Source organism: Xiphophorus hellerii, chromosome 11 (genome assembly GCF_003331165.1).
Source record: "Xiphophorus hellerii strain 12219 chromosome 11, Xiphophorus_hellerii-4.1, whole genome shotgun sequence".
NCBI lineage: Eukaryota > Metazoa > Chordata > Actinopteri > Cyprinodontiformes > Poeciliidae > Xiphophorus > Xiphophorus hellerii.
Window position 1 is genome coordinate 1,319,932 of NC_045682.1, and position 26,977 is coordinate 1,346,908.

A 26,977-nucleotide genomic window follows, 5' to 3' on the forward strand; every position below is an offset into this window, starting at 1 on the left:
AAACATGACAGAACAGTCTGGCCATCAAACAGGCCCAGCAGACGCCTTCCAGAAAACGTTATCAGAGCAACATACTAGTGATGGTGAGATGAAGCCTCATGAGGCATTGAACCACTTGAGCCAACTGGTTCGAGAAAGGGTTCATTTCTTGAGGCTTCATGTGCACACGAAACCACCTACTGGCCAGGTGTATAATCACAGCCAGCTGTATCTTAACACGTGTGATGCATTGAATTTTTGTCTATTATGGCTCTTGGGAATGACTTCACAAAAGGTATAGGACGAAATCATTTGTCTACATAAATTATGTATACACATATGTGTATAATAAAATATTGTTTGAATGTATTCTCTGTGTGTAATTATTCCCAAAATAGTAGTGTCATGTGATATGGCATGTTGTGTAATGTTTTTCTGTGACTCTAGAAAAATGGCATGGGCTTAATCAGGCAGAGGACAGTGAAAGTGCTTGTAGAACTAGGGAGGGGGTAGTGAATAGGCTAATGCTTGTGTAACTTGGATGATTTCATGCATTTTTATTAAGAAACAACAATTTCTCCACAGTTTTTGGTTTCACACGATTTCTCTTTTTTGACACTACATGGATGAGGTGTTATTATTGTACCCCAACTCCTTGGAGCACAATAAACACCTCACCTTTACAGAAAATAAGAAACAGTGAAAAATACAGTTCCTCATAAGCAAACCTAATGCATCTGCAAATGTTCAGTTCACCTTACCTTGTTAGGGCTTATCAAATCGAAATGTTCCCACATAGGGGAAATCCTCCTCTTTCTCGCTGGCTCCATCCTACTCCTATCCTGTCCTCGCACTCCTAAATCTCCTATCTATCTATCTCTCTCCTAAACTCTCCAAACACCGAATTAACTGTCTCAAACTAAATAACCACTATCCAAACTCTGCTATCCAAACTATCAAAACTCTATCCACTCTCTCAACTGACCGCAACTCGCCTACAACAACCCACATTTTGAATGGAGCCTGTGGCGTTTTTAAAGCTGTCAAACCCCGCGCCAACATCTGAGCCACTTCCCGAAGCAGTCACGTGGTACAGCCAGGCAGCGAGGCTTCGGACGTCATCGTTTTCGGCTCCTCCCCTAAATGAAGCAAGCCTCGATACGCGCTTTACGGAAACGCCCCCTCCATTACTCGACACACGCCTCGAAGCCTCGGCACATCACCTAACATCACTACAACATACATTGCTACAATCCCACGAAACCGCTCTAAGAGAGCTAAGCACCAGTCAAGCCGAGACAAACCGACGCCTTGTCGAACTCGCTAATTTTCTCCAAACATCTCTCCCACAGTCTTCGTCTCCAGAACCAGCCCCAGCCCCTGATCCGGTTCAGTCAATCCGGCCCACATTTTTTGAGATCCGTCCACCCACTCCTGAGAGATTCTCCGGAGATCTGAACAAATGCAAAGGTTTCGTTTTACAATGCTCATTTATATTTAATCATTCACCTCAAAGTTTTGCCCAGGACAGTGCTAAGATAGCTTATGTCCTTTCTCTGCTCTCTGGTCGGGCATTAGAATGGGCTGAGACCCGTTTTCCCTCACCGGCTAATTATGGATGCACATTTGTCAGTTCTTTAAAGGAGTTCAAACAGGTGTTCAGTCGGGATCCGGATAAATATTTTAACTCACGTGAGTTATTAAAAATCAGACAGGGTCAGCGAACCGTAGCAGATTTCGCGGTGGACTTCAGAATACAGGCTGCGGCATCTAATTGGAATGCCACCGCTCTTAAGGGTGTGTATTTCCACGCCCTGAACGAATCCATAAAAGATGAGCTCGCTACCCTTGACGAGCCCGAAGATTTAGAGGGTCTTATTAACTTGACTGTCCGCCTCGACAATAGGTTACGGTTACGTACGAGAGACAGAAACTGGAGAGAGCCGCCGGCAAGAACCTACGCGGTTGTAACACCTCCCCCTTCGGTTTCCCCTCCTCAGACTATTTCGGACCCCGAACCCATGCAGGTGGGCCGTACTTGTCTTACTCCTGAAGAGAGGCATAAACGTATGGTTTCCCGCCTCTGTTTGTATTCCGGTTCTGCATGTGGGCTAGACATATGGACCCAAACATGACAAAATGTCTTATTGGGCAGCAATGTTAGTCTCCAAACTTTTTCCTTAGAGAAATTCTTGTCTTGTTTAATGAATAAAGCAACGATAGCCGTTGTAGTTTAAGTGTAATTAATAATTTGCCTTCCTAGAAATAAATGAAAAACTATAAGATTTGACACCAATGTGTGAGCATTTCTTTATGCAAGTGTCGTCTATCTTACACTCGTAAAATAGCGTAAATATCACCTAAGCTAAGGGATATGTTTGTATTTAGTAAAAATGTTCAATTTACTAAATGAACTTTGATAAAATTTAGATGTGTTTGAGACATACCCATGAACAAAATAGTTTTTGGGGAAAAAGGCAAAAAATAAAAACATGAGATTAAGAATTTTAAGTCAACAAATTGCCATGATGTGCAATTAGAATGCTATGGTTTCTTGGCATTTTGTTGTATTTTATCTGAGTTGTAGCCCTACAATTATGTTTTAAAATATTTATGTCAGAATGCAACAAGAAGCTGCAACGTAAGCAGCTTTCATGCTTACCAGCTGCAGAGCTCTCTGGATGTCAATGCCTTGTCCCCATGGCGCTGGTGGGTTGGCCAGACACTCTCCTGCGTTACCACGGCGAGAGATGTCAATGCGCTGCCGCCGCAGGTTTTGGAAAGCTTTCACCATGACGTTGACGCCGTCGTAGGTCAGAGCTCCTGTGTACTGAGAAAACACATTTCAGGAATAAAACCTGTTTAAATCCTGCTATAATTTGCTCTCAGAACAGAAAAATGCAAAAGTAAATAAATAAAAATATGTATATACCACCTTTTAAAACATAAATCAACAAAGTGCTTCACAGAGAAGAACCCCTGCCACCACACACTCAAAATCATCAAATTTACGTAGGAATTATCTAAAAAAAAAAACAATAATTTCCATTTCTCCATTTTCTTTTCCTGCAGAAATGATTTTATCTGTTCTTCCTTGAGTTAAAAAAAATGTCATCCAGCTTTTTACCTTGTGCAAACACTTTTGTAAGACTTGCATCTTAGAAACCTTATTTGTGTCAGAAGAAATGTGTAACTGAATATGGTTTTATAGTCAATCCTGGTACAGTGTTCTTTGAGTTTTGATTTGCCTCCTAAAAACTAAAATTCTTCAAAAGTTCTTTTTATTGGGTTTCCATTGGCTCTCTGATCTGATCCCTTATATTTTTACTCATCAGCCAGAATTTTACTCTTCCAGCAGCTTTAAGTCTGTTTCTGCTGTGCAAGACTGATATATTTTTGCAGAACAAAGAAATAGTGTAAATTTCAAGAAGGTGAGAATTTTGGAGGTGAAGGGTTTAATTATTTTTATTTAAGAATCTTGTGAGCGATCATCTCAAGTATTCTCAGATGTCAGATTTTTTCTTCTTGTTGGCTCCTTTTCAATCAAGTTTATTTGTGTAGTACATTTCAGCAACAATGCAGTTTCAGAGTGCTTTACATAATAAAAAACACACAAATATAAAGTCAAAAATATACCATAATCATCAATTGAGAAAACCGGTAACAAACATTACATTTTGATGAGTGCCATCATCAAAATCATTAATACACATGAACTATAAAAGGTTCCTTTTTATTTCGGCCACTGCTGAAGGCAAACACTCCTCTGATGCGATCAAATACAATAACCCATGAAACAGCGGCTCATCACGCTTTTATTTTGAAAACCGACAAGCAAAATTTAGCAGTTACGTGACCCATGCAATGAAAGGCCTTGTTTGTTGCCAGTCACGTGGTTTTCAACAAGACGACACAAGCATCGAAGCGGGACTTCATCGGACACACCCCCTTATTACTTGGTACAAGCCTCGATGCCTGGATTCAGATAGCCCATCACTAGCATCAAGTGTATAACTAAAGTTTTGTTTCTATTCACAATGGAAGCTGGTAGGGGTTCTCTGCCATTTTAACTGTTTTCTCCTGTTTTTTGGATAGTCAGGGAGTTCAGGTATTGTACTTTCTTTTCAGTTCTCTTCTAGAAAGTGTTTTTATTTTATAATTAAAAGGGGGATGTTTTGTTTGTTTTTTTGGCCTTGGAGACCCTGAAGCTTAAAGCTTCCCTGTGTTTGTTGTCTCATGTGATTGAGATTTTACTTGAATTGTAAATTAAACTCTATTTTACTACTGACACCAACTGTTTAGGATACTTTTTTTTGTGTTACACCCAGTGCCAGAATTTACCCTTAGTGGTCTTGGGGGGGGGAGGGGAGGGGTGTAATGTAACATAAGTGGGGGCTCGTCCGGGATTATTTTTGAACATGGCACAGATTAATTTGGAGGAGTTTTTAAGTAATCCTACTGTACAACAGTTTGATGTCTGTAGAAAAGATGATTTATATGAAATTGCTTCATATTTTGGTATCCATGTGTCAAAGTCTTTGCTCAAAAGTGAACTAAAATCTCTTATCTTCAGTAGCTTGGTTGAAAAAGGAGTACTCTCAGTGGAAATGGATAAAGAGGACGCCACCTTCTCTGAATCTGCTGATCAGCCTGAGGTCTGTGCTGAGGAGGGAGTGAAGACAGCACCTGTTGCTGCCAAGCCAGAGGGGGAAAAACCACCAACCTCCCTCTCACGGTTTGAGCCCTTCTCTATTGAGTCCCCAAATCCCAGTGTTGAGGCACATTTGAAGGTACGTCTAGTTCGTCTAGAACTTGAAGCTAAAGAACGGGAACGGAAGGATGAATTTGAGTTCCAGCTTAAATGCCGAAGAATTGAAGCTGAAACTGCCATCAAAATGCGTCAGCTGGAGCTACAGTCTCATAAACTGACCACTGTTTTCACTACAGATTCTGGTGGAGATGAAGACGATGTCAGTATTTCCCCAGATAAATCTTCCTCTTCTGCAGAACCTTCCACGTTTGACATCAGCAAAAATATTGCCCTGGTCCCACCATTCCGAGAGACGGAGGTCGAGGCATATTTTAATGCATTTGAACGCATTGCTGTTGCCCTTCACTGGCCCACAGAAGTCTGGTCCCTTTTGTTGCAGTGCAAACTGATTGGTAAGGCACAGGAAGTATGTGCAACACTCACAATTGAAGACAGTCTTGTGTATGACAAAGTTAAAGCTGCCATACTCAGGGCATATGAGCTAGTGCCTGAAGCATACAGGCAGCGGTTCAGAGCCTTAAGAAAATCCACTGCACAAACATTTGTTGAATTTGCAAGGGAAAAAGGAATGTTATTTGATAGATGGTGCCAGGCAACTACTGGTCTTACTTCACTACGTGAGTTGATATTGTTGATACTGCCTTCCAGATCGTACAGTTTTGTACCTGAATGAGCAAGCTTCCACTTTACAAGAGGCAGCTGTACTGGCTGAAGAATTTGCCCTTACTCACAAAAATGTTTTTGTGTGTAAATCTGACCAACCCTCTCATGACAAGACATGGGAAGATGTTCCCCAAACTCAGGTTAAGAACACTCTACCTACAGTCACCTACTTAAAATAATGGCCAAAGTCATTTTTTGCCAAAAGTGATTTTTACAAAAAATATCTCTTTTTCTTTAATTGCCAAAAGATGAATTGTTGGTGGAAAAAAAGATGAAAAAAATCCCTTTTGGTAAAAAAATAAAAATAAAATAAAGGCTTAGGCCATTATCTTAAAAACTTCATTTTTTGTCAATTTTCTGAGAATTTGAGATTTTTACCTTTGGGATAAATTTGCTGGGACGTCCAGATTGGAAGCTGTCTAAAATATTTTCCACTTGTGAATAATTCTTCTCTCTATAGAATGGCAGACATGTTGAAATGATGAAAAAAACTTAAACTTTAGTGATGTACATGTTTGTGTTTTCTGCTTTAGCTTGTTTTCTTTTATAGTCTCTTCTGAAGACTAGTGGGCCTTGTAGGAACCAAATCCTAGTTCCATTTTTAGAGGTAAGGTGTTACTTAAATTAGTTAAACAGTACAAAGTTCCAAAATAGCTCGAACTATAAACCCGTCTGTGTGCATGTTCACCTTGAGCCTCTTTCGTGTCAGTTTGAGGTCTTTGCTGTCAAAGCCCATCCAGTCTTCATTGATTTTCTCCACAGCTGGACAGGTTCGGTTCACCAGCTGGAAGCCTGTCACATTTGGTGCCAACTTCTGAAACTCTGTGACGTTCAGGTCCAGAAAGCCCTGAGCAAAATACAGAGAAAGAATAAAAGGAACTCGATATCTGCAAGTTTCAGTGCCTCGCCCTTGCATTTAACAGACCCTGCACTCACTGAATGGAAATCAACTTATTATTCCTGAATAGAAAACAAGGAGCATGTTTCCTGTAAAGCGTATAGGAAAACACCATATCTAAATTACTCCAAGTCCAATCCCAAGTAGGTATAGAATGAAATTCTGTCACGTCTGTACTTGACTCTTGCCTTATTCACCTTCAGTTATTCTTGTTTTTCATAAATACCAAGGGGGATTTTCAGGCTTGTCCTGCTCACTGAAAAAGGCCCTGAACCCCAACTAAATATCATGAGCTCCACCCCTTTCCTTTTTAGTAGTTTATAATATTATTTGTAGTTTGCATTAAAATTACTGCACCACCACACCCCTGTGCTGTGGTGGCACAGGGGTTAAGCACAACCCACATATAGAAGCCTTAGTCCTCAATGCGGCTGTCGCAGGTTTGATTCCCATTGCCCACTTTCCTGTCAAATAAAGGCCACTAGAGCCAATAAAACCTATAAAAAAAGTAATTTATGTCTTAAATATATATATATATCGCATCAAACTCTTTGGATATTGGTCTTGATCTATTGACACTTCATCTCTTAACAGTTGGAAAAAAAGCACATCTGTTCACATTCTCATCTGAATAAATAAAATCAGAATATTTAGTACATTTTATTCATCTTAATAGTAGAAATGCCCTAACAATGTATTTTTATCTGTCACTTTAAACTGGGAACAATTTCCCCCTCACTGGAAACCAATTTTCTTCACTCTTACACTAACAGTCTGCTGGTTTATACGTATTCATCAATGGCTTTTTAGAAAATCTGACTCACCAAGTTGGCCAGGATGTAATGGTAGTTCTTCAAGTTTCTCTTTTGAGCTGCAATCTGAAAAGACAGAATTCCATCGTATTTGATCTGTTAATTATTTTCCTGATATGTTTAATGATGATAAATAACATCCGTCACACATTAATCACAATCATCAGTTCTTCAACATCATCAAAAAGAGATGGCAAGAAAGCAGGAGGGTACCCTTAGATTTCTGAGGTAAGGTGTTACTAACAGATGATGCTAGAGGACGTTTGAAGACACAGAAAAAATGGTTTTTAAGGAGAAGGAAGAGCAGGAGGCATCAGAAAGAGGACGAGAGGAGGAGAAAGAAGCAGGTGTTAGTCATTTCTTTCCTCTGTGGTCCAACTTTTAATGAGCATCAGTCAGTAAACGTTCAGGAGCACAGCTGCTCAATTTTGAAGGAGGAAGCTGTTGGAACAGCCCTCCGCTTTCTCCTCCATCTTCCACTTCCTTCATTCCCTCTGCTGTAATTTGAGTTTTATCCTGAAAAAGGATAAAAGCAATCAAATCACATCAGAGCTGTGCTCCCTATGGGAAGCCTATGAAGGCTTCCCAATCATTTCAGCTTTTGTTTCTTCACCCTTTATGGAATGGCATCGATTTGTTTGTCCCAATATTTCAAACAGCAAATTAGTGATGTCACCATATTTCAGGCCTAAACCTCGGAGACGAGAACAGTTTAGAGTCAACTTTAAATCTCTGTTCTGAAATGCTTTTCCTAAGTCTTTTTGGCATGCAGTTACTGCAAGATCAGACTTTGCATTTCTTTAACCAACTATTTCCAAGTTACCTTTAGGATTAATGTTCCAGATTATTGCAAAATAAAGTTTAAGAAAAGAAAAGAAAGGCTCAGTTTCAGAGAGAACTCTGAAACTAAGTGAAGGCTTTTGGAGGTTACTTCTGGAGAAGCCAAGATCAAAGCAGAAATAACCCAAATGACTCACAATTAGAATAAAACTTTATTTGATAAGTGATTTTTAAATTAAAGTGTTTATTTTTGCTGCAAAGTATTTTAATAAAACAATTCATAATGTTGCCCCGTAGTTGAAGAACTAGATTCCTATTTGTTTTGATCAAGCCTCAAAACCAAAGTAAGGAAGATATTTTCTGTCATCTATGGAGATTAAGGAACGTATATCAATAAATCCCAATGATTAGTCAGATTTCCTCTGGACTGACAAGCCTCTGCCCAAAATTTGGCACTGAGTTTGATATTTTACTGTGTTATCCTTAGCAGCAGATGGTCGGACATTTGACTGATATGTTTAAAACTTCCAGAGAATGACCTGTCTTGGAAAGATTTTTGTTTAATATGTCTTATGGACTTTAAATTTTTTCAACTTTTTATTGTTTGAGATTTTTATTCATCAATACATAACATTCTTTTGATATACCAACAGTGAACCATCAGCAAAAGCCACTTGAGACTTAACTCACAACTAAACTGAATGAATCAAGCTGACGTCAAGTGGAACAGCATCTGATAATTCGAACAAAGCTAAACTAAATCACTGAAGCCAGAAGAAGCAGTTGAAGGATCAGAACAGCACCTGGCTCTCAGGTTAGTCTCAGGTCAATGGAAACAAACTAACAACTGGTTTTAGGTTAGAGTGTGTGCTGAAAAGGTTTTATTTTCCTAAAAAATATACAAATAAAATATTTTTTTGTCTTGTTTCTCCTGCTCTCTCTTCTTATCTGTCTTCTGTGCTTATTCTTGTAAATTTGAAAAAAACAAAATCATCTTTGCACTTGCTCTTTCTTTCTTCCCTTCCCTCTTTCTTCCTTTCTCGCTGTTGCCAGTCAATTATTGCTGAATTAACAGACATCAAAGAGCTCTGTTAAAAGCAAAACAGCTGCAGAGCACAAATGTTCAGCGTCTCTGATCAGTGAGCAGATAGTGGATCCAACAACCGGGACAATCATCATCTACCTAAATGTCTGTGTGCACTGGGATGTTGGTCAGTGATATAAATTTCACACAAGCCCGCGCTTGTGTGAGATAAAAAGACACTCTCCACAAACATGGAGTAAAACTGCCTCTGCAAACATATCTGAATGTGAATGAGCACAATCTGCTGGAAAGGGACATCAGTGTCAAACCCAATGAATTCCATTTGTAAAGAATACTATGAATACTATGATGGAGAGACATAGTTCACACTCAATGAACGTCTCATTCAGTGTGGAGCTACTTGCTTCTTGAATGTCTGATATCCTTATGATGTTCACACCTTGCTGTTACCAAATCCTGCTCTCCCAGAAAAGGAGACAATAGTCCACTGCTCTCTCCAGATCCAGCTCTACTTAATTTCCAAGGTGACTCGACAACCACTCAACCATATTCATGTTCCTAGGGTTTCCCAAGTAACTATTTCAGACCTTCTGCTTCCTAAAAAAACACTAATTGACCAATTTCTGTCTGCAACAGTACAGCCACCTCACATCACCTTGGCAGATGCCAGATGTACATGGGAGACCAGACAGTGACTTTAGCAAGTTAGCCAAGAGGCTCCTGTTTGAAGGAGAAGAATTGTCCACATTCCCTCTTAAAGAAGCACAAAGACGACCAGCTGTGAACATCAGAATCAAGTGTATTTGTTTGTCTTGCAGCTCTCTCCCTCTGAGATCTTTCTGGGTTTAGTTTCTAGTTCAGCTCATAGCTGCAGAGATGTCCTCACTCATTTCTTAAGCAACTATCTACAGCACTGAATCATTTCAAAGTAAACATCAGCTCCACTTGCCTAATCTGAAAGGAAATATTGTTCCCTTCCCAGTCAGCCTTATTTACTGTGTTGTGATGTAGTTTCAGAGAGTGGTTGCTTGTTTGGACAGTACTGTCAAACTGACACCAGCACTAATGGGCTCTTAGCAGCTGGCAGACAGCAGCTGCTCTCCAAAGGAAGAAAGGATGATAAATAGTCTCCAGTACAGCTGCTTTGAGGCTAAAATAAAAAATAAGTGGTCAGTTTTTACCACATAGTGACAATACAGCAGGAAAGCCTGCTATTGTTTTTCAGGCCTGTTCTGGCTTAACAGTCTTTTTAAAAAATCATTTAATTTGATGCCTAATTAATCTTTGTCTGCCATCTTGTTATTACAGCCTGGACTGCTGCATATTAACGCCTCCTCTCATTCTGGTTTTGCATCTGGGTCAGCAGATTATTGCTGCATCGATTTGTTTGCATATACTTACATTTATCTTTTCACTTCGGAGATTCCAAAAGAGTGAGCCAAATACAAACTATCCATCCAGCCATAGTCTTTACCCGCCTGTCCATGCAGGTTCTTCCCTATCTCAAGCAGTCATTGGTTGAGAGGTGAGGTAAACTATGCACTGCTTTTCCATGACATATGTGTCCAAATCTTTGTCACTGTTCTGCTAATGTAAAAAAACAACAACACAATTTTCAATTGCAGTGTGTTCAATAAATAAAATATGTAATTAAAATCACGTGTGAATAACCTTGTTCACCTGATAAGTCATTAAAAATCATGGCACAGAAGGATGTAAACAATTACGTGAGATTTAGTCATGATTTAGCCAGTCATAATTCACTGATAGATGAGGCACTCCCTCGTCTATCAGTCATCAGAACAACATCTTATTCAGGACCTGGAGTGACAGTCTTCTTACATCTGGGAGCAACTATCTATACAGTGTTTTGAGGAAAATTGTAGTAGGCGATTTGACAGAAGAACTATGGATTCAACACTTTCTAATGACAGACAATTTTTTATAAATTGTGTGATGCTCTGAGATCTCTGGTGGAGCCAGTTGTTCATTATCCAAAAAAACCAAAAACAAACCATCATCCTCCTAATACTTACTGCTGTGTTTCTTCATGGTTTATGACAGTAGTTAACATCTGGCTGTTGATCATGTGACTCATGGGGTTCGAAAAAAGTGTTTCCAAAAAAACCCACCTCAGGTCAAAACAAATACTTTTTTTTAATCAAAAAACAATTTTTCTCTAAATTGGCGTGTTTTCTTTCAGTGAATTTATTTTCGTAATTTAAATTTCATGGTTAGTAAAAACCCAGTTACTTTCGACCCAGCATCAAGCAAGCGTTAGCCCTTGGACAGACTATCTTATTGTATAATAGTTTGGCATATAAAAAGGCAGAAATCCCAAATCATCAGCCAGGGCCGGCCCAAGGCAATAGCAAACTAAGCAACCGTTTAGGTGGGGCCCCATGGAGGCTTGGGCCGGCCCTGTCATCAGCCCTCCACCACTGACAGTTTGTATGAGCTATTTCTACTCACATGCTGCTTCGGGTTTTCTCCAAATATGGTGCAGTGCATTATGACCAAAAACATAACCCTAACCCTAAACCCTAACCTAACATATAATATGCAAACTTAATATGCAAAGTCCAGCAGAGAATGAGCTGTTGGAGGTTTTGCTATTAATCTGACATTTGCATGTTCTGAATTCACAGTGACTTTGCTGGGAGCACTTGGAACATTGGCAATTGAAACCTTTTTGTTTGGAATATTTTCCAGATTAATGTGTAATAGAAACTGCTTTTCCAAGGTCTTTGTTCATGTCCTCAGAATGTGTTAACACACAGGTTCCAGAACGGCAAACTACTCTAACATAGGAGGTCACACTGATGACAATAAATTAATCAAGTACATTTAATTAGAAGAACCTGGTGGCTACTTTCATTGTTAATCATTGTTGAAGCACCAAGAGATGAACTTAAATAATGACAGAGTGAACTGTGTTGCAAGTTTTTCTAAAATGGAAGTTAGAGTAAATTCATTTCAGAACTTATAGATCACAACAGTTTTATTATGCCTTTTAGTAATTTTTTATTATGACTGTATATCTGATTAGTATCATACAAATAATGTCATTAATATTTTATCCTTAATGTGTTGATTATCATAATTAAAATACAATTTAATGGAGTGTCTCTATTTTTAGTTATGTTCTCAACTGAGTCACTCTGTTTTCAATGTAATTCAACATATACTTTTTCGGTTTTTAGCCAATGAGACCATTGCTTTTCCATGAATTCATGTACTTCACCACATACTCTAGACAAAGTGCTTTTTGGAAGAACTTGTTTTAAAAAAATATGCATTTTAATTCTGCGTGATGGCAGAGATTCTTGTTCTACTAGCTCTTTGCATTCTGCTTACTGATCTAGGAGCTGTCCTCTCCCTTTCATATCATTCATGGATGCTAAGGTCTGAATATAATCTGTAGCTAACTTCTGATAAATGAACAAGTACCTTTACATGACATTACAAAGGTTTATTCCAAAGTTTCTCAGTTATCAGCAATCAGATAAAGGGTTCAAACTTGAAATTACATCCAGCCACAAGTAAACCAATGTGTTAATCAGTGAGTCTTTTACCAAGTTGAGGATGTTGTTCAATCGTTCCAGTTCACAGTCAATGATGATATGAAAGTCCTCCTTGTAGTCAAGATCGGCCAGGAGTTTGATGAAGGTCTTTTCCGTCATTGTGTCCAAGTTAGCGGAGGTAACCTGCCAACTGCGCTCTGCTGCTGTGTCAAGGATCCTCTGCAGCACTGTCAGACCTGAAAACGACTAAATTAATCAATTGACCCGCAAATATGAAAAAGGGTTCAAAGAACTGTTACATGCAGAATAGATTTCTTGATTGAAACTTGATGAATTATAATGTATGCTACAAAAACCAAACATTTTAAATTATTCCCCTCTTTATATCATCAGTATCTGAAATTATTTGTAGTGTGTCCCACATATCAGCCTCTGGTCTTCTGATCCTCTGGTATCTGCAAATTCCCTATTGGTCTGTTTGTTTCAGAATCACACATAATTTCTTTGCAGATGATATCAACCGTCTCTAGAAGAAGCATCAGTAGGTTCTCTAGAAAGCCTACTGATGCAAGAATCTTCTCTTGCTGTCCAATTGTGTGTAACATCCATCCATCCATCCATTTTCTTATCCCACTGGGGTGAGGAGGGGTGCTGGTGCCTATCTCCAGCTGTCAACGGGCGAAAGGTGGGGTCACCCTGGACAGGTCGCGAGTCCATCGCAGTGTGTGTAACCTTAATTTAATTTAAATTTTCAAATTTAGTTTGAACCTGCAAATTTTAGCTCAGTCTCATAAGCTCCAGTCTTAGTGCTATTAATTATCTCATATGCAAGAGCCATTATTGAAATGGTAAATCAAAGTTATTGCTCAGTCATGTTCATTTTATTATGCTCATTGAGAAAAGTCCTTCTAACCAAGAAGGACTCTAACCATAACTTCTGTTTATTTTTTCATTTACATTCCATGTGCATCCTTGTTTAGTTTAGTATTGCTTCTTTGTTTTGTCATTGTTAGCTTGCTTGGGTTCTGTTTTTGCTATTTATGTAAAGCATTATCATTGTCTATAAGAAGTGTTTTACATAAAGGTTTATTTGTTATTTGGTTGATTTTCTTTTTGAATATTCCCAAACTGGGATTCTTAATACGCAGCGCAAAACAACCCAGGTCACTCAGAGTAAAATCATTCATCATGAAATGGATTAAATTAATTACGAACATCTGACTTCACAGATTTACTGACTTTTGACTTTGCAGATTTCAGTTTTTGATATTGTTATTTAATCACATTCCTTTTGCTTTGATGTGGATCTGAAGAGTTTAAGTAAAAACTGTTCTGATGACATCCCTCTATCCATCTATTTTCTTCTGCTTATCCCAGAAGGGATCACAAGGCTTGAAGTTCCAGGAAGAAAAACCTGACATTTTCTTTTTAGCGACATTCTCCAACTCATTTGGCAGATCCCAAGGTATTGCACAACAGAGTCCCTCCATTGCGTTTTGGGTTTATCTCCTGGTCTCCCAGTGGAACATGCCTGGATAACCGCCAAGGAAGAAATCCAGAACAAACATCTTTTTGAATTACATGCCAGCAGGGTAGAAGGTGGGGACAGGTTTAATTTCTTTATCAGAATCTATCTTTAATCAACTTGTAAAACCTGAATAATAAAGAATTGATTCATGATGTTGAATGAAAAGTTTCATCAGTTTCATGACATGAAAAGTTTCACCATAATTTTTCACCAGAAAAATCACCAGTCGTTTTTATGGTGTTGTTTTTATAACTTGTACAGTACAGGTTTTATATTTTGGTGGTCTTCATTTTTAACCATGTTGGCAGCTCTCACCCTTACATATTTATTCGCATATCACAGAGTTTCCCTACTCAGCTTTAATGTGAAGCTGAGTAGGGAATGGCTCATCAAACTGAATGCTGAGCAATTCCTTCTCCATTTTTAAAAAGGGAGACCGACTTGTGATATTTGCCGTGTGCCTCAGGCTGGAGCTGACCCTGAATGAAATTCTAGAAGGCAGTTTCTTCACACCAAAGGGCAGCAGACATGCTTTGTTTTCTTTTGGGAAGTCAGCTCTTACTGAGAAATATAAATAAACTGATAAACTAAGTTCTATCAATCCAAGTTTTTCAACTTTTCTGCCTCCTTATCTGAGCTGAGATCAATAAAGGAAAAGAAAAAAACATTCACTTGAACACATTTAGAACATCAGAAGTAATGGAGGCTTCTCTCAAATCAATTTAAGGGTATGTAGGGTATATTCAAATCTTTAGATCTTAAATCTTTAAAAAAAATAAGAGACGAGAGTAAACAGGTGGACTAGCACATCAACAACGTGCACAATGAGTAAAGTTGAACATTAAATTGATGTATATACCTAAGTAACTATACATAAATTTATACCAAAAACACATCAAGTACCCATCAGCTGCTTCAGGAGTCCCACAGGCCAAAAAGGCCCAATAGGACTCCTTCTTCAGCCTGACGGCATCCCTCACCGAAGGTGTCCACCAACGAGTTCGAGGGTTGGCGCCGCGACAGGCACTGACAACCTTGCGGCCACAGCTCTGATCGGCTGCCTCGACAATGGAGGCACGGAACATGGTCCACTCAGACTCCATGTCCCCCACCTCCCCCGGGACGTGTTCAAAGTTTTGCCGGAGATGGGAGTTAAAGCTCCGTCTCACAGGGGATTCCGCCAGACATTCCCAGCAGACCCTCACAACACATTTGGGCCTGCCAGGTCTGACCAGCTTCCTCCCCCACCACCGGAGCCAACTCACCACCAGGTAGTGGTCAGTGGACAGCTCCGCACCTCTCTCACCCGAGAGTCCAAGACATACGGCCGCAGATCCGATGAAACGATGACAAAGCCGATCATCGAACTGTGGCCTAAGGTGTCCTGGTGCCAAGTGCACATATGGACACCCTTATGCTTGAACATGGTGTTCGTTATGGACAATCCATGACAAGCACAGAAGTCCAACAACACAACACCGCTCGAGTTCAGATCGGCGGGGGGGGGGGCGTTCCTCCCAACCACGCCCCTCCAGGTCTCACTGTCATTGCCCATGTGAGCGTTGAAGTCCCCCAGCAGAACAAGGGAGTCCTCAGGAGGAGCACTCTCCAGTACTCCCTCTAAGGACTCCAAAAAGGGTGGGTAAGCTGAACTGTTGTTCGGCCCGTAAGCACAAACGACAGTCAGGACCCGTCCCCCCACCCGTAGGCGGAGGGAGGCTACCCTCTCGTTCACCAGGGTAAACCCCAACGTACAGGCGCCGAGATGGGGAGCAACAAGTATGCCCACTCCTGCCCGACACCTCTCACCTTGGGCAACTCCAGAGTGGAAGTATGTCCAGCCCCTCTCAAGGAGACTGGTTCCAGAACCAGAGCCATGCGTCGAGCTGAGACCGACTATTTCTAGCAGGAACCTCTCGACCTCACACACTAGCTCCGGCTCCTTCCCCACCAGAGAGGTGACATTCCACGTCCCAAGAGCCAGCTTCTGCAACCGAGGATCGGACCGCAGGGTCCCCTCCCTCGGCCGCCACCCATCACACAATGCACCCAACGCCTTTGGCCCCTTTCATGGGTGGTGGGCCCATGGGAGGGGGGCCCATGTTTCCTCTTCGAGCTAAGCCCGGCCGAGCTCCATGGGAAAAAGCCCGGCCATCAGACGCTCGCCGTCATGTCCCCCCTCCAGGCCTGGCTCCAGAGTGGGGCCCTGGTGACCCGCGTCAGGGCAAGGGAACACGAAGTCCAATGGTGCCGTTCATCATTGGGGTCTGATGGGTACCGGCGGGCGAAGCGGCATGCGGCTCGGGTGGTTGCTGAGACAAAAACTCGGGCATGGGAGGAGTTTTGTAGAGGCCATGGAGAAAGACTTCCGTACGGCTTCGAGGCGATTCTGGTCCACCATCCGGCGTCTCAGGGGGGCGAAGCAGTACGGCACCAACACTGTTTATAGTGGGGATGGTGTGCTGCTCGGAACGCTGTGGGCCGGTGGGCAGAATACTTCGAAGACTTCCTCAATCCCACCAACATGCCTTATTTATTTAAATAAAACAGATTTTAGTGACACTGTATATTGTTCACATAACTTACATTTTTTCTTTTATATTTTGTACGCTGATCTTTATGGATGTGTTTTGCTGGAAATGTCTTTTTGTATTTATTTATAGCGGGATTGTCTTTATTTTCCTTTTTTCTGCCTAAAGATTTTTATTTATGGAGGGTAATTTAAGAATAAAATTATGAAATGTATAATTTCAAAGGAGAAACTATGGAAGCCCGTTTCCACCACTCTGTTAAAAAAATGTATCTCATTATAATGAGATACTATCTCATAATGAGATAATTTTTTTTTAACAGAGTGGCGGAAACGGGCTTCCATAGTAACGGGCTTCCATAAGAAACATATGCAAAACTTAACCTGCAGAACATTATATGAAAGTAAACTAAGAGTCAATTTCAGCTGAATTTGGATTCAGATAGATCGAGTAGAAACTGAAAAGAACCAGATGAAACAACTACTAAGTGACAACCAATACCTTATTTCCTGACGTAAGATTAAAATGGTCCCAAACTACAAAACCTTTCGTTTGCCTTGAGGCTGCTCCATAGTTGACGCTGTACCGTAAAAGATCAAGAATTATTTTGGCAAATGAATCCAAGTGCATCCCGTTGACAGATTCGCTTCTATATATACACAGTTTGGCGCACCAGTGTCATTTCGACACAGTTCCTGTATCGGTCACGTGACTTGCTGAAAACAATACGCGCACCGACGCGGGTTTTGGTCTATGAGCTTGACACATGCGCCGACGCATCGGTGTTGCCGGACCCATCACTACTCGGCAGGGTCCTGGAGGGTGCATGGGAGTTCGCCCAACCGGTCTACATGTGTTTTGTGGACTTGGAGAAGGCGTTTGACCGTGTCCCTCGGGGAGCCCTGTGGGGGGTTCTCCGGGAGTGTGGGGTACCGGGCCCTTTGATATGGGCTGTCAGTTCCCTGTATCACCAGTGTTACAGTCTGGTCCGCATTGCCGGCAGCAAGTCGGGCTTGTTTCCGGTGAGAGTTGGACTCCGCCAGGGCTGCCCTTTGTCACCGATTCTGTTCATTACTTTTATGGACAGAATTTCTAGGTGCAGCCAAGGTGTTGAGGGGATCCGTTTTGGTGGCCTTAGGATCTCATCTCTGCTTTTTGTGGACGATGTGGTCCTTTTGGCTTCATCAGGTCGAGATCTGCAGCTCTCGCTGGAGCGGTTCGCAGCCGAGTGTGAAGCGGCCGGGATGAGAATCAGTGCCTCCAAATCCGAGGCCATGGTCTTGAGCCGGAAAAGGGTAGAGTGCCTTCTTCGGGTCAGGGGGGTGTCCTTCCCCAAGTGGAGGAGTTAAAGTATCTCGGGATCGTGTTCACGAATGGGGGAAGAAGGGAGCGGGAGATCGACAGGAGGATTGGCGCAGCATCTGCCGTCAAGCGCGCGCTGTACTGGTCCGTCGTGGTGAAGAGAGAGCTGAGCCAAAAAGCGAAGCAAAGCTCTCGGTTTACCGGTCGATCTACGTTCCCACCCTCATCCATGGTCATGAACTTTGGGTCATGACCGAAAGAACGAGATCGCGGATACAAGCGGCCGAAATGGGTTTTCTCCGTAGGGTGTCTGGGCTCTCCCTTAGAGATAGGGTGAGAAGCTCAGTCATCCGGGAGGGACTCAGAGTAGAGCCGCTGCTCCTTCACATCGAGAGGAGCCGGTTGAGGTGGCTCGGACATCTGGTCAGGATGCCTCCTGGACGCCTCCCTGGTGAGGTGTTCCGGGCACGTCCCACCGGGAGGAGGCCCCGGGGAAGACCCAGGACACACTGGAGGGACTATGTCTCTCGGCTGGCCTGGGAACAACTTGGGATTCCCCCGGAAGAGCTGAAAGAAGTGGCCGGAGAGAGGGAAGTCTGGCCCTCCCTTCTGAAGCTGCTACCCCCGCGACCCGACCCCGGATAAGCGGAAGAAGATTGATGGATGGATGGAAACACATCAAGTAAAAGAGGAAAATAAATTCAAACAACAAAGCTAGACACACCAGACTTCACTCTTGTTAAGGTATCATTATTTGAAAACTACAGATATCCATAGCTCCATCCAGTATCAGCTCATTAGTTGTTTTACACTTGAATAACAAAACAATTTAATATTCAGCACAGTAAGTAGAAAACTGATAAATTCAGTATAGACGCAGACTGTGGAGAGAAAAATTAGTGATGTCAGACAAGGATGATTTTGCCAAGAAAGACGTCTGAATGTCTTATTAGGCTACAGCAGGTTACAGAATCCACAGAGGTCTAGCATTTCTGGACGCTGCAACAATAAAACCATTCCTTAGACATTTATGGAAACAAAATCAGTTCCTGCTCATACTATCCAACCCAATCAATCACAACATCTCTCTTTTCTATTCTGTATACAAACACGGCTACAACCAGAATGTCACAGAACAGATGACAGATCAAAATCTGACATAAATCTGATATTAAACTCATGAAATGTCAAACCATTGCAGTAAAGAATCAGATACTGGATCCCAGGGTGTACAACATAGATTGTTAGATACATTCTGCTCAAGTCCATGTAAAACAAGTAAATAAATAGATAGTATTGGTGTTATAACGCTGCTCTACGTCTGGGGTTCGGAATGAAAATTGTGATCGCAGAATGTGCACCGATTAGATGCCCAGATGACTCCGAGCCAATAACGAAGCCAGGTGATGGTTTGACTCTTCAATCAGTCGGTGACAACTGGTAGGATGTGCGTGGATTGAAGTGTGTAGGCATGTGTGTGGTTCTACAAAGAAATTAATAAATACAAATTACAATCCACTATGAACGCAGATACTCATTTACAAACATATTTTTGGTCATATTATTTGTCTGTTTCATTAATATTAAAGTTAAATAAAGCAAAAGAAAGCAATATAGTTTACCATTTTAGCACAGAAATTAGCTTAGGCTAGCCTTGGCTTATTCCAAAAGAAAATCTAACAACAGGAAATGTTCTAAGTAGGCTACTAAAATGCACATATAATGCCACTCAAACATAAGTACACTGCAACCTACCATTCATATGGACGCACACTCGAACAAAATCACAAAACCACCTTCAAACACCAGGTCCGCTGACCTGCACGGCTTCTCAAACAATGTTTTGGTATGAAAAAGAAATACTACTCACAAACGGCCGCGCCACTTGGTGACGAAGCTAGGAACTACAACATTGCCTTCAGAACAATTGGTATAACTGTAACAATCAACACAGCAATTTGTATTATTGTTAACGTCTTTCTTAGCAGTGTATTTATCATTTACTTTTTTTAAAAATATTGAATATATAAGTCAAAATTTCCTTTTATATTTTCCCTACTATAAGAATCTCTCATGGCTGCTAAGATTAATATGAAACAGTGTGAGATGAAGATAATTCAGTTGTCCATTATTATGAGTTGTTGCTCCCAATCAAACATGAGTGCTTATTTTTGGCATTGCTCACTTTAGGTTTGTCATAAAATAAACCTTGTTATTGTAAGTTCATGAAAATATCTAACACCAACTGTTCTATTGTGAAGCTGTCATGATGTTCTGAACTTTCCGAACCCACATGCAAAACAATCTCAGGCGATGTGATTAAAGATTTATTTACAGAAAGACAAAAGGCATGTTCAACAAAGGGGTCCTCAGGAGTATCTGGTCTGGAATCTAGTGGAAACGGGGCCGGGTCAGTCAGTGATCTGGAGGCAGATTAGACCGGTGAGAATAAGGGGGAGAGATAGTGGCTCTTTAATAGATCGGTCTTACTTGTAGGGGCAGGGCGGTCTGCCTGGGAGGGATGGTTGGACGGGCTTGAGCGAGCGGCGATAAGTTCAGGGCCAGACTGTAATCCCTGGACAAGGTGGCGACTTGACAGCTGGTTAACTCATGTCTCTCACCAGGAGGGCATAGGAGAATGGAACGGATTTGCAAACAAACCCTCAGATGGTACTTGCAGAACCCGGACTTCAGGTCGAGTGTAAGCGGCTGGGATCTGATCACCATAAAAGAAAGACACAGAACAGGTAAGAATACAAAACAGGCAAGATTGCTTCAAGGAATATCTGGGCTAGATGTTACCACAAAGGTGAAAACACTCTGACGACGAAGTGCCGGGGACCCGCTCCTCTTATGCTCCCGCTGATGAGCCGCAGGTATGCCAAAACACACCTGTGGAGAAGACTACACCAGCCAAGCTCATGAACGCCACCTAGAAAGGAACCAGAGGGGCTGCCGAAGCCGCAGCTCCTGACATCACCCCCCCTTCAACGACCACCTCCTGGCCGTGCTGAAGAAGTCGAAGGGAGAGAGGAGCGATAATCAGAAATGAGAGAAGCGTCACATATGAAAGAACTGGGAATCCACTGGCGGTGTTCCGGACCATAGCCCAAGTACTGCCAACCTAAGCCCCTGCGGCGAGAGTCAATAATCCTGCTGACCTTGTACAAGGGGTGTCCCTGTTGGTCTCGGGTGGGAGGAGGGGGCTCGGTAGGAGGGCACATAGTGCTGGCTAGGACGGGTTTTAACTGAGAGACATGGAACGTGGGATGGACCCTAAGATTAGGATGGAGCCTCAGACGGACTGTTAATGGACTGATGACATATTCTATGATGAATGGACCAATGAAGCACGAGGCCAGTTTTCTGGGGATGGACCTGAATGGAATGTTCCGAGAAAAGAGCCAAACCCTTTGTCCGGGTGAATACTGTGTTCCAAGTCTACGTCTACGGTCAGCAAAACGGCGGTTTTGGCACTCGGAGCGCTGTAGGGCTGAAATCGTAGTGGACCAGATACGTCGGCAGCACTGAATGTGATGTTTGACTGATGTAACGGAGATGTCTTTTTTTATCAGCTGGGAAGAGGGGCGGCTGGTAACCTAGGGAGACTTCAAAAGGGGAGCGTCCTGTAGCAGCTGAGGTGTGAAAATTGTGCACGTATTCAACCCATGGAAGAAATTTGCTCCAATCAGACGGGTTAGATGAGGAAATTCACCGGAGAGTAGACTGGAGCTCTTGGTTCATCCACTCCACTTGACCGTTGGATTGGGGGTGATAATCTGATGTGAGTGAAACTTTGGCATTAAGCGTGAGGCAGAACTGCTTCCATATCTGGGAAACAAACTGAGGTCCCCGATCAGATAGGATCGTCACCAGAATGCCGTGAAGGCAAAAGACGTACTTGATGAGGAGTTGTGCCGTTTGGAAAGCCGACAGAAGCTTCCTGAAGGGAACAAGATGACACACCTTAGAAAATTGATCAATTACTGTGAGGATTGTGGTCATACCTTGTAACGAGGGGAGTTCAGTGACAAAATCTAAAGCATATATGTGCCCACGGACGTCTTGGAATCTCCAGCAGTTGAACCAGGCCAGCAGGGGGAAGGTGAGAAGGTTTGTTCCGAGCGCAGATCTGGCAGGCTAATACGTATTCCTTGACATCCTTATGTAAAGAAGGCCACCAGAAGCGGCACGAGATGAGAGAAATAGTCCTATTATGCCAGGGTGAGCGGAGAACGTGGAAGAATGAAACCAATGAATAATACGAGAATGAACAGAGGAAGGTACATACGTTCTGTTTGCGGGGCAGTTTCCGGGACCTGGCTCATCTTGCAGTGCTTCGTTAACCACGTCCAGAATCTTCCAGGTAAGCACACCTGCTAAAGTCCAGGAAGGAGGGAGCAACCTAAATCCACACTGTGAAGGACTACCTGTCTGTAATACCCATCTAGATCACAACTCTAAATCTGAAACAACAGAGTGAGTAGCAAAAATTCACTCTACCAAGTATCCAGTTCAACAACCTCTGACACCGCAGACAGCCACGTTTAATTTCCTGGATCACTGAAATACCTTCATTACAATTGGTGTTAAGTGCTAGTAACCTCTGACGCCCAAAGAGGAAAGGACGCAACGAAGGGAATACGGAAGAGACGAAACATAACAACAAACATTGGTTGCTTTTGTACATCAAAAGGCTCCCCAACCAAAGAACTATTGCTGGTCCACTGGCGAGTGGTCGAAGTGAGGAGTGAAGAATAAATATATATATTAAAAAGTTCCAGAAAGCGAAAGAAGAAAGAACAAGGACGTTCATTATGACAGATATCACGTCTTCATCTTGTTTCAATTACAGACATTTGTGTTGATTATTTCTAATTTTGTTGTACTTTTATTCCAACTGATGATGAAGATGGTGGTGCTATCCTATCTTAGCTTTCTATACTGCTTTGCAATTCACAAAAATGTCTATGTTTCACAAAAACAAATGCCTATCCTTTCTGCATGTTCTAAATATGCATTTATGATTTGATTTAACATTTTGTTTCATCTGGAAATATGTTACTTTTTTTCTCTTATTTTCATGATTATGGATTGTTGTTGTGATGTGGTTTAGATTGAGTTATGCGATTAAATAGAAGTTTTCTATTAAGCTTGGGTTTTGTTTTTTTTGTTTTGACGCTGATTTTTTGTGCTTTTCTTTTTAAATGTTTTTTTTTATTATTAATTTTTTTCTCCTTAAATTAGCTTTTGTGTTACATTTTTATTTTCTTTTTTATTGTTTCTTGGTATTTTTATGTCTTCAATCACTGGTATGATACCTCCTCACTTTTCCTGGACAGAACATATAGAGGACCGCCTCCCTGGCAAGGAGGGGTTGCAAGATAACTTTTCCTACCAAACACAGTGAACCAGGCCGGCAGGGAGTTCACGGCAAGGGAAATGCCGGTAGGTTTTTCATATCTTGCGTATATGTTTTTTTGTTACGTCTTCCAGGATAGTGTTATGTTATGTCTTATGACTGAGGACGGAAATGTGTGTTGATTAATATTAAATATTATCATATTTATTTATAATCAAAAGGGGGGAAATGTGATGAAAAAATTACATTTAAGGTCACATCTGCTAGTCATGTTATATGAATGATTGTGAACTCTCACCAAAAGAACTTTTTGGGTTACATGTAGAAGGTTGAAAGTTGTTATCTACAGCTGCATCAGAACCAGACTGTCTCACCCTTTGTTGTTAATTCTTTATCTTTGGTATAAAACTCATGTGTTGTCTCTGCCTGAGGGAGCTTTTCACCCAGACCTGCTTCATTACTGATTGTCCTACAAGCTCTCTGTATTGTGCACAATATATAAATAAACCTGATTGAGTGATTTCACCTGAACAGTGCTTGGAAATAGTATTTTTTCCACGACAGCTCCTACAGTGAAGCTGGACCGTAGGATGGAGGCGGGAGTCCTCTCCGAGTTGTCTGGGGAGTGCTGGCGGGACAGGGAATCAGGTTTGATGTTCTTTGAACCAGGACAGTAGGATATGATAAGATTACAGCGGGAGAAAAACAAAGACCATCTGGACTGACGAGTATTAAGACGTTTAGCGGTTTGTAAATAAGAGAGGTTTCTGTGATCTGTCCAAACTAGCACAGGATGTTCTGAGCCTTCTAGCCAATGCCTCGAGTGCTAGTTTAATGGCCAAGAGTTCCCGGTTCCCCACCTCATAGTTTCTCTCAGCCGGGGAAAGCCTGCGGGAAAAAAAGGAACAAGGATGCAGTTTTCCTCTGGGACTGAGCGCTGTGAGAGAACAGCTCCCAGAAGCATCCACCTCGAGGAAAGATTGCTTTTGAGGATCCAGTTGAACAAGAATAGGGGCATGGGAGAACCTTCCCTTAAGCTCCGTAAATGCCAGGTCTGCCTCTCTTGTCCAGGTGAAGGTAATGTTGGTCGAGGTGAGGGCTGTTAACGGAGCTGCGACCTGACTGACTAATGAAATGCCTGTAGAAATTAGCGAATCCTAGGAATCTTTGTAGTTGCTTACATGAGCTCAGGGTAGGCCAGTCCATGACAGCTTTGATTCTCTCTGGGTCTGGTTGAACCAGACCGCTCTCTTGGATGTAGCCAAGGAAGGAGATAGATGATCTATGAAATTCGCATTTCTCCGCCTTAACAAAAAGACGGTTTTCAAGGAGGCGCTGGAGGACCAAGCAAATGTGTCTGCGGTGAGTCTCGATGTCTCTGGAGAAGGTTAGAATATCATCAAGGTAGATGAAAACAAAGACATTCAAAAAATTGTGGAGGACGTCATTTATTAGGGCCTGAAATACGGCAGCTGAATTGGACAGGCCGAACAGCATCACTAATTACTCAAAGTGACCCATCAAGGTTTTGAATGCGACGAATCCATTCGTCGCTATGACGTATACGGACAAGGTGGTAAGCATTATGGAGATCGAGTTTGGAAAAAATGGTCGCTTATTGTACTAGTTCAAATGCAGAAGCAATAAGGGGAAGTGGGTACTTGTTTTTGACAGTGATGTGATTTAGCCCCCTATAATCCATGCATGGACAGAGGAACCATTCTTCTTACTGACGAAAAAGAAACCCGCTCCCAATTGTGATGAGGAATGTCTGATGAGACCTGCAGCTAGAGATTCGCTTATATATTTTTCCATAGCCTGGCGTTCTGGACGGGAGATACTGTAGAGGCGACTGGAAGAGAGCAAAGCCCCCGGAAGGAGTTCAATGGTGCAGTCGTAAGGTCGGTGTGGAGGTAGTGAGAGTGCCTTGTCCTTGCGGAATATTTGCTTGAGATCATGATATTCCTCTGGAATGTGGGTGAGATCTACGGGATCCGCTCCTTGTCGTTCCACCGGGGACGGGTTTGGAGGCACGGCTGACTGCAAACAGGAAGTGAGACAGTAGACACGATTTTCCACAGTTAGTTTCCACACGATTATGTGACCAGTTAATATGAGGGTTGTGTAGTTGCTGCCAGTTGAAACCTAAAACTACAGGTGACTGAGCAGAGGGAGAAACAAAAAAGGAGATGGTCTCGTGATGGTTCCCTGACAATTAGCTGGAGCGGCCTTGTCTTGTGGGTGATGTTAGATAATATTTTCCCGTTTAATGCAGAGACACTGAACGGGACAGAGAGTCTTATGGTTTCAATCCGGACTTGTTGAACTAGAGACTGATCTATGACATTTTGCTCACACCCCGAGTCAATGAGGGCTGAAACGGGTAAGGAATCATTATTGAAGAGTAGTACGGCCGGCAGCAACAAACGGGGAGATGATGTGATGCCCTTTCGGTCCGTTAGTTTCCCCACTCTGACTGACGGACCTGCTGGTTTGGGAGAACCAGACAGGAAGCGATGTAATGGTCTGTTCTTCCACAATAGATGTACTAGTTGAGTCCTCTACGTCGCTGTCGCTCATCTGGTGTCAACCGGACCCGACCGATCTGCATGGGTTCAGGCTCTGGAGGTGAGACCCTGGGTGAAGGTGACAGGAGCAATTTCTGGGAGGAGAAAAAAGGACCTCTGGCGGACTGCTTCTCACTTCTTTGGCTCCTCCTCTTCCTAAGACGATTGTCAAGACGGGTGGCAAGGGTTATAAGCTCGTTCAAACAATGCGGCTCATCTAAAGGTGCCAACTTGTCTTTTATCGATTCATTTAATGAGTGAAAAAATGCGCTTTTAAGAGCCCAACTGTTCCAATCGGAAGCTATTGCAAGAGTACGGAACTCAATAGAAAATTCCGCAACTGATCTTTGCCCCTGCTTTAATGTCCACAGGTTGCGAGAAATGCTCATCTGGTCAGCTGCGTGGACAAATACTAATATTTAAATTCATCAATGAATTCAGAAAAGGAACACCCAAAATCAGTTGGTTCATCGAATCATGCCTCCACCCATCTTTACGCCTTGCCTGTGAGCAGCCCAAGAATGAAAGAGATTTTGGCATCGTCATGGGGGTAGAACTGAGGAGAACGGTTGAAAGCTAGGGAACACTGGAGTAGAAATCCTCCGCAACCACCTGCCTCACCGGAGAATTTATCAGGAGTGGGGGCCCTGACGTCCTGAGCTGGATTTATCTGCAGCAAGACAGGTGGAACCGCTGCTTCCTTAGTTGGCTGGGGTGACTGTGCGGGTTGTAGGTTTTGGAGCAACCGGGCTAGATGATCCAGGCGTTGGTTAGTTGCATCTTGCCGTTCGCTCAGAGCACTGAGATCAGCATCATGAGACTGTATTAGGGAATGCTGCTCAGCAATGGTCTGCCTGAGAGCGTCTTCTGGGTTCAGGTGGCCAGAGTGTTCTGTCATGATGTTCTGAACTTTCTGAACCCACATGCAAAACACTCTCAGGCAATGTGATTAAAGATTTATTTACAGAAAGACAAAAGGCATGTTCAACAAAGGGGTCCTCAGGAGTATCTGGTCTGGAATCTAGTGGAAGAGGGGCCGGGTCAGTCAGCAATCTGGAGGCAGATTAGGGGCAGGGCGGTTGCCTGGGAGGGATGGTTGGACGGGCTTGAGCGAGCGGCAATAAGTTCAGGGCCAGACTGTAATCCCTGGACAAGGTGGCGACTTGACAGCTGGTTAACTCATGTCTCTCACCAGGAGAGCATAGGAGAATGGAA

At 42.4% G+C, this 26,977-nt stretch overlaps 1 protein-coding gene across 7 annotated transcripts in view; it reads right to left on the bottom strand.

Annotated features, from left to right (window-relative positions):
• The window catches only part of LOC116727857 (glutamate receptor 1-like), a 137,245-nt gene that overhangs the window by 39,019 nt on the left and 71,249 nt on the right, over positions 1-26,977 (bottom strand). For all 7 annotated transcript variants that reach the window (XR_004340874.1, XR_004340871.1, XR_004340873.1 and 4 more), the window contains exons 4-7: positions 12,524-12,708; positions 7,136-7,189; positions 6,102-6,260; positions 2,642-2,809 (exon numbers count right to left, since the gene is read on the bottom strand). Coding sequence is in view for 3 of the 7 variants with exons in the window: in XM_032575512.1 (XP_032431403.1) it covers positions 2,642-2,809; positions 6,102-6,260; positions 7,136-7,189; positions 12,524-12,708 (566 nt within the window). In the remaining 4 variants the exon portion in view is untranslated. The remainder of the gene's footprint in view (positions 1-2,641; positions 2,810-6,101; positions 6,261-7,135; positions 7,190-12,523; positions 12,709-26,977) is intronic.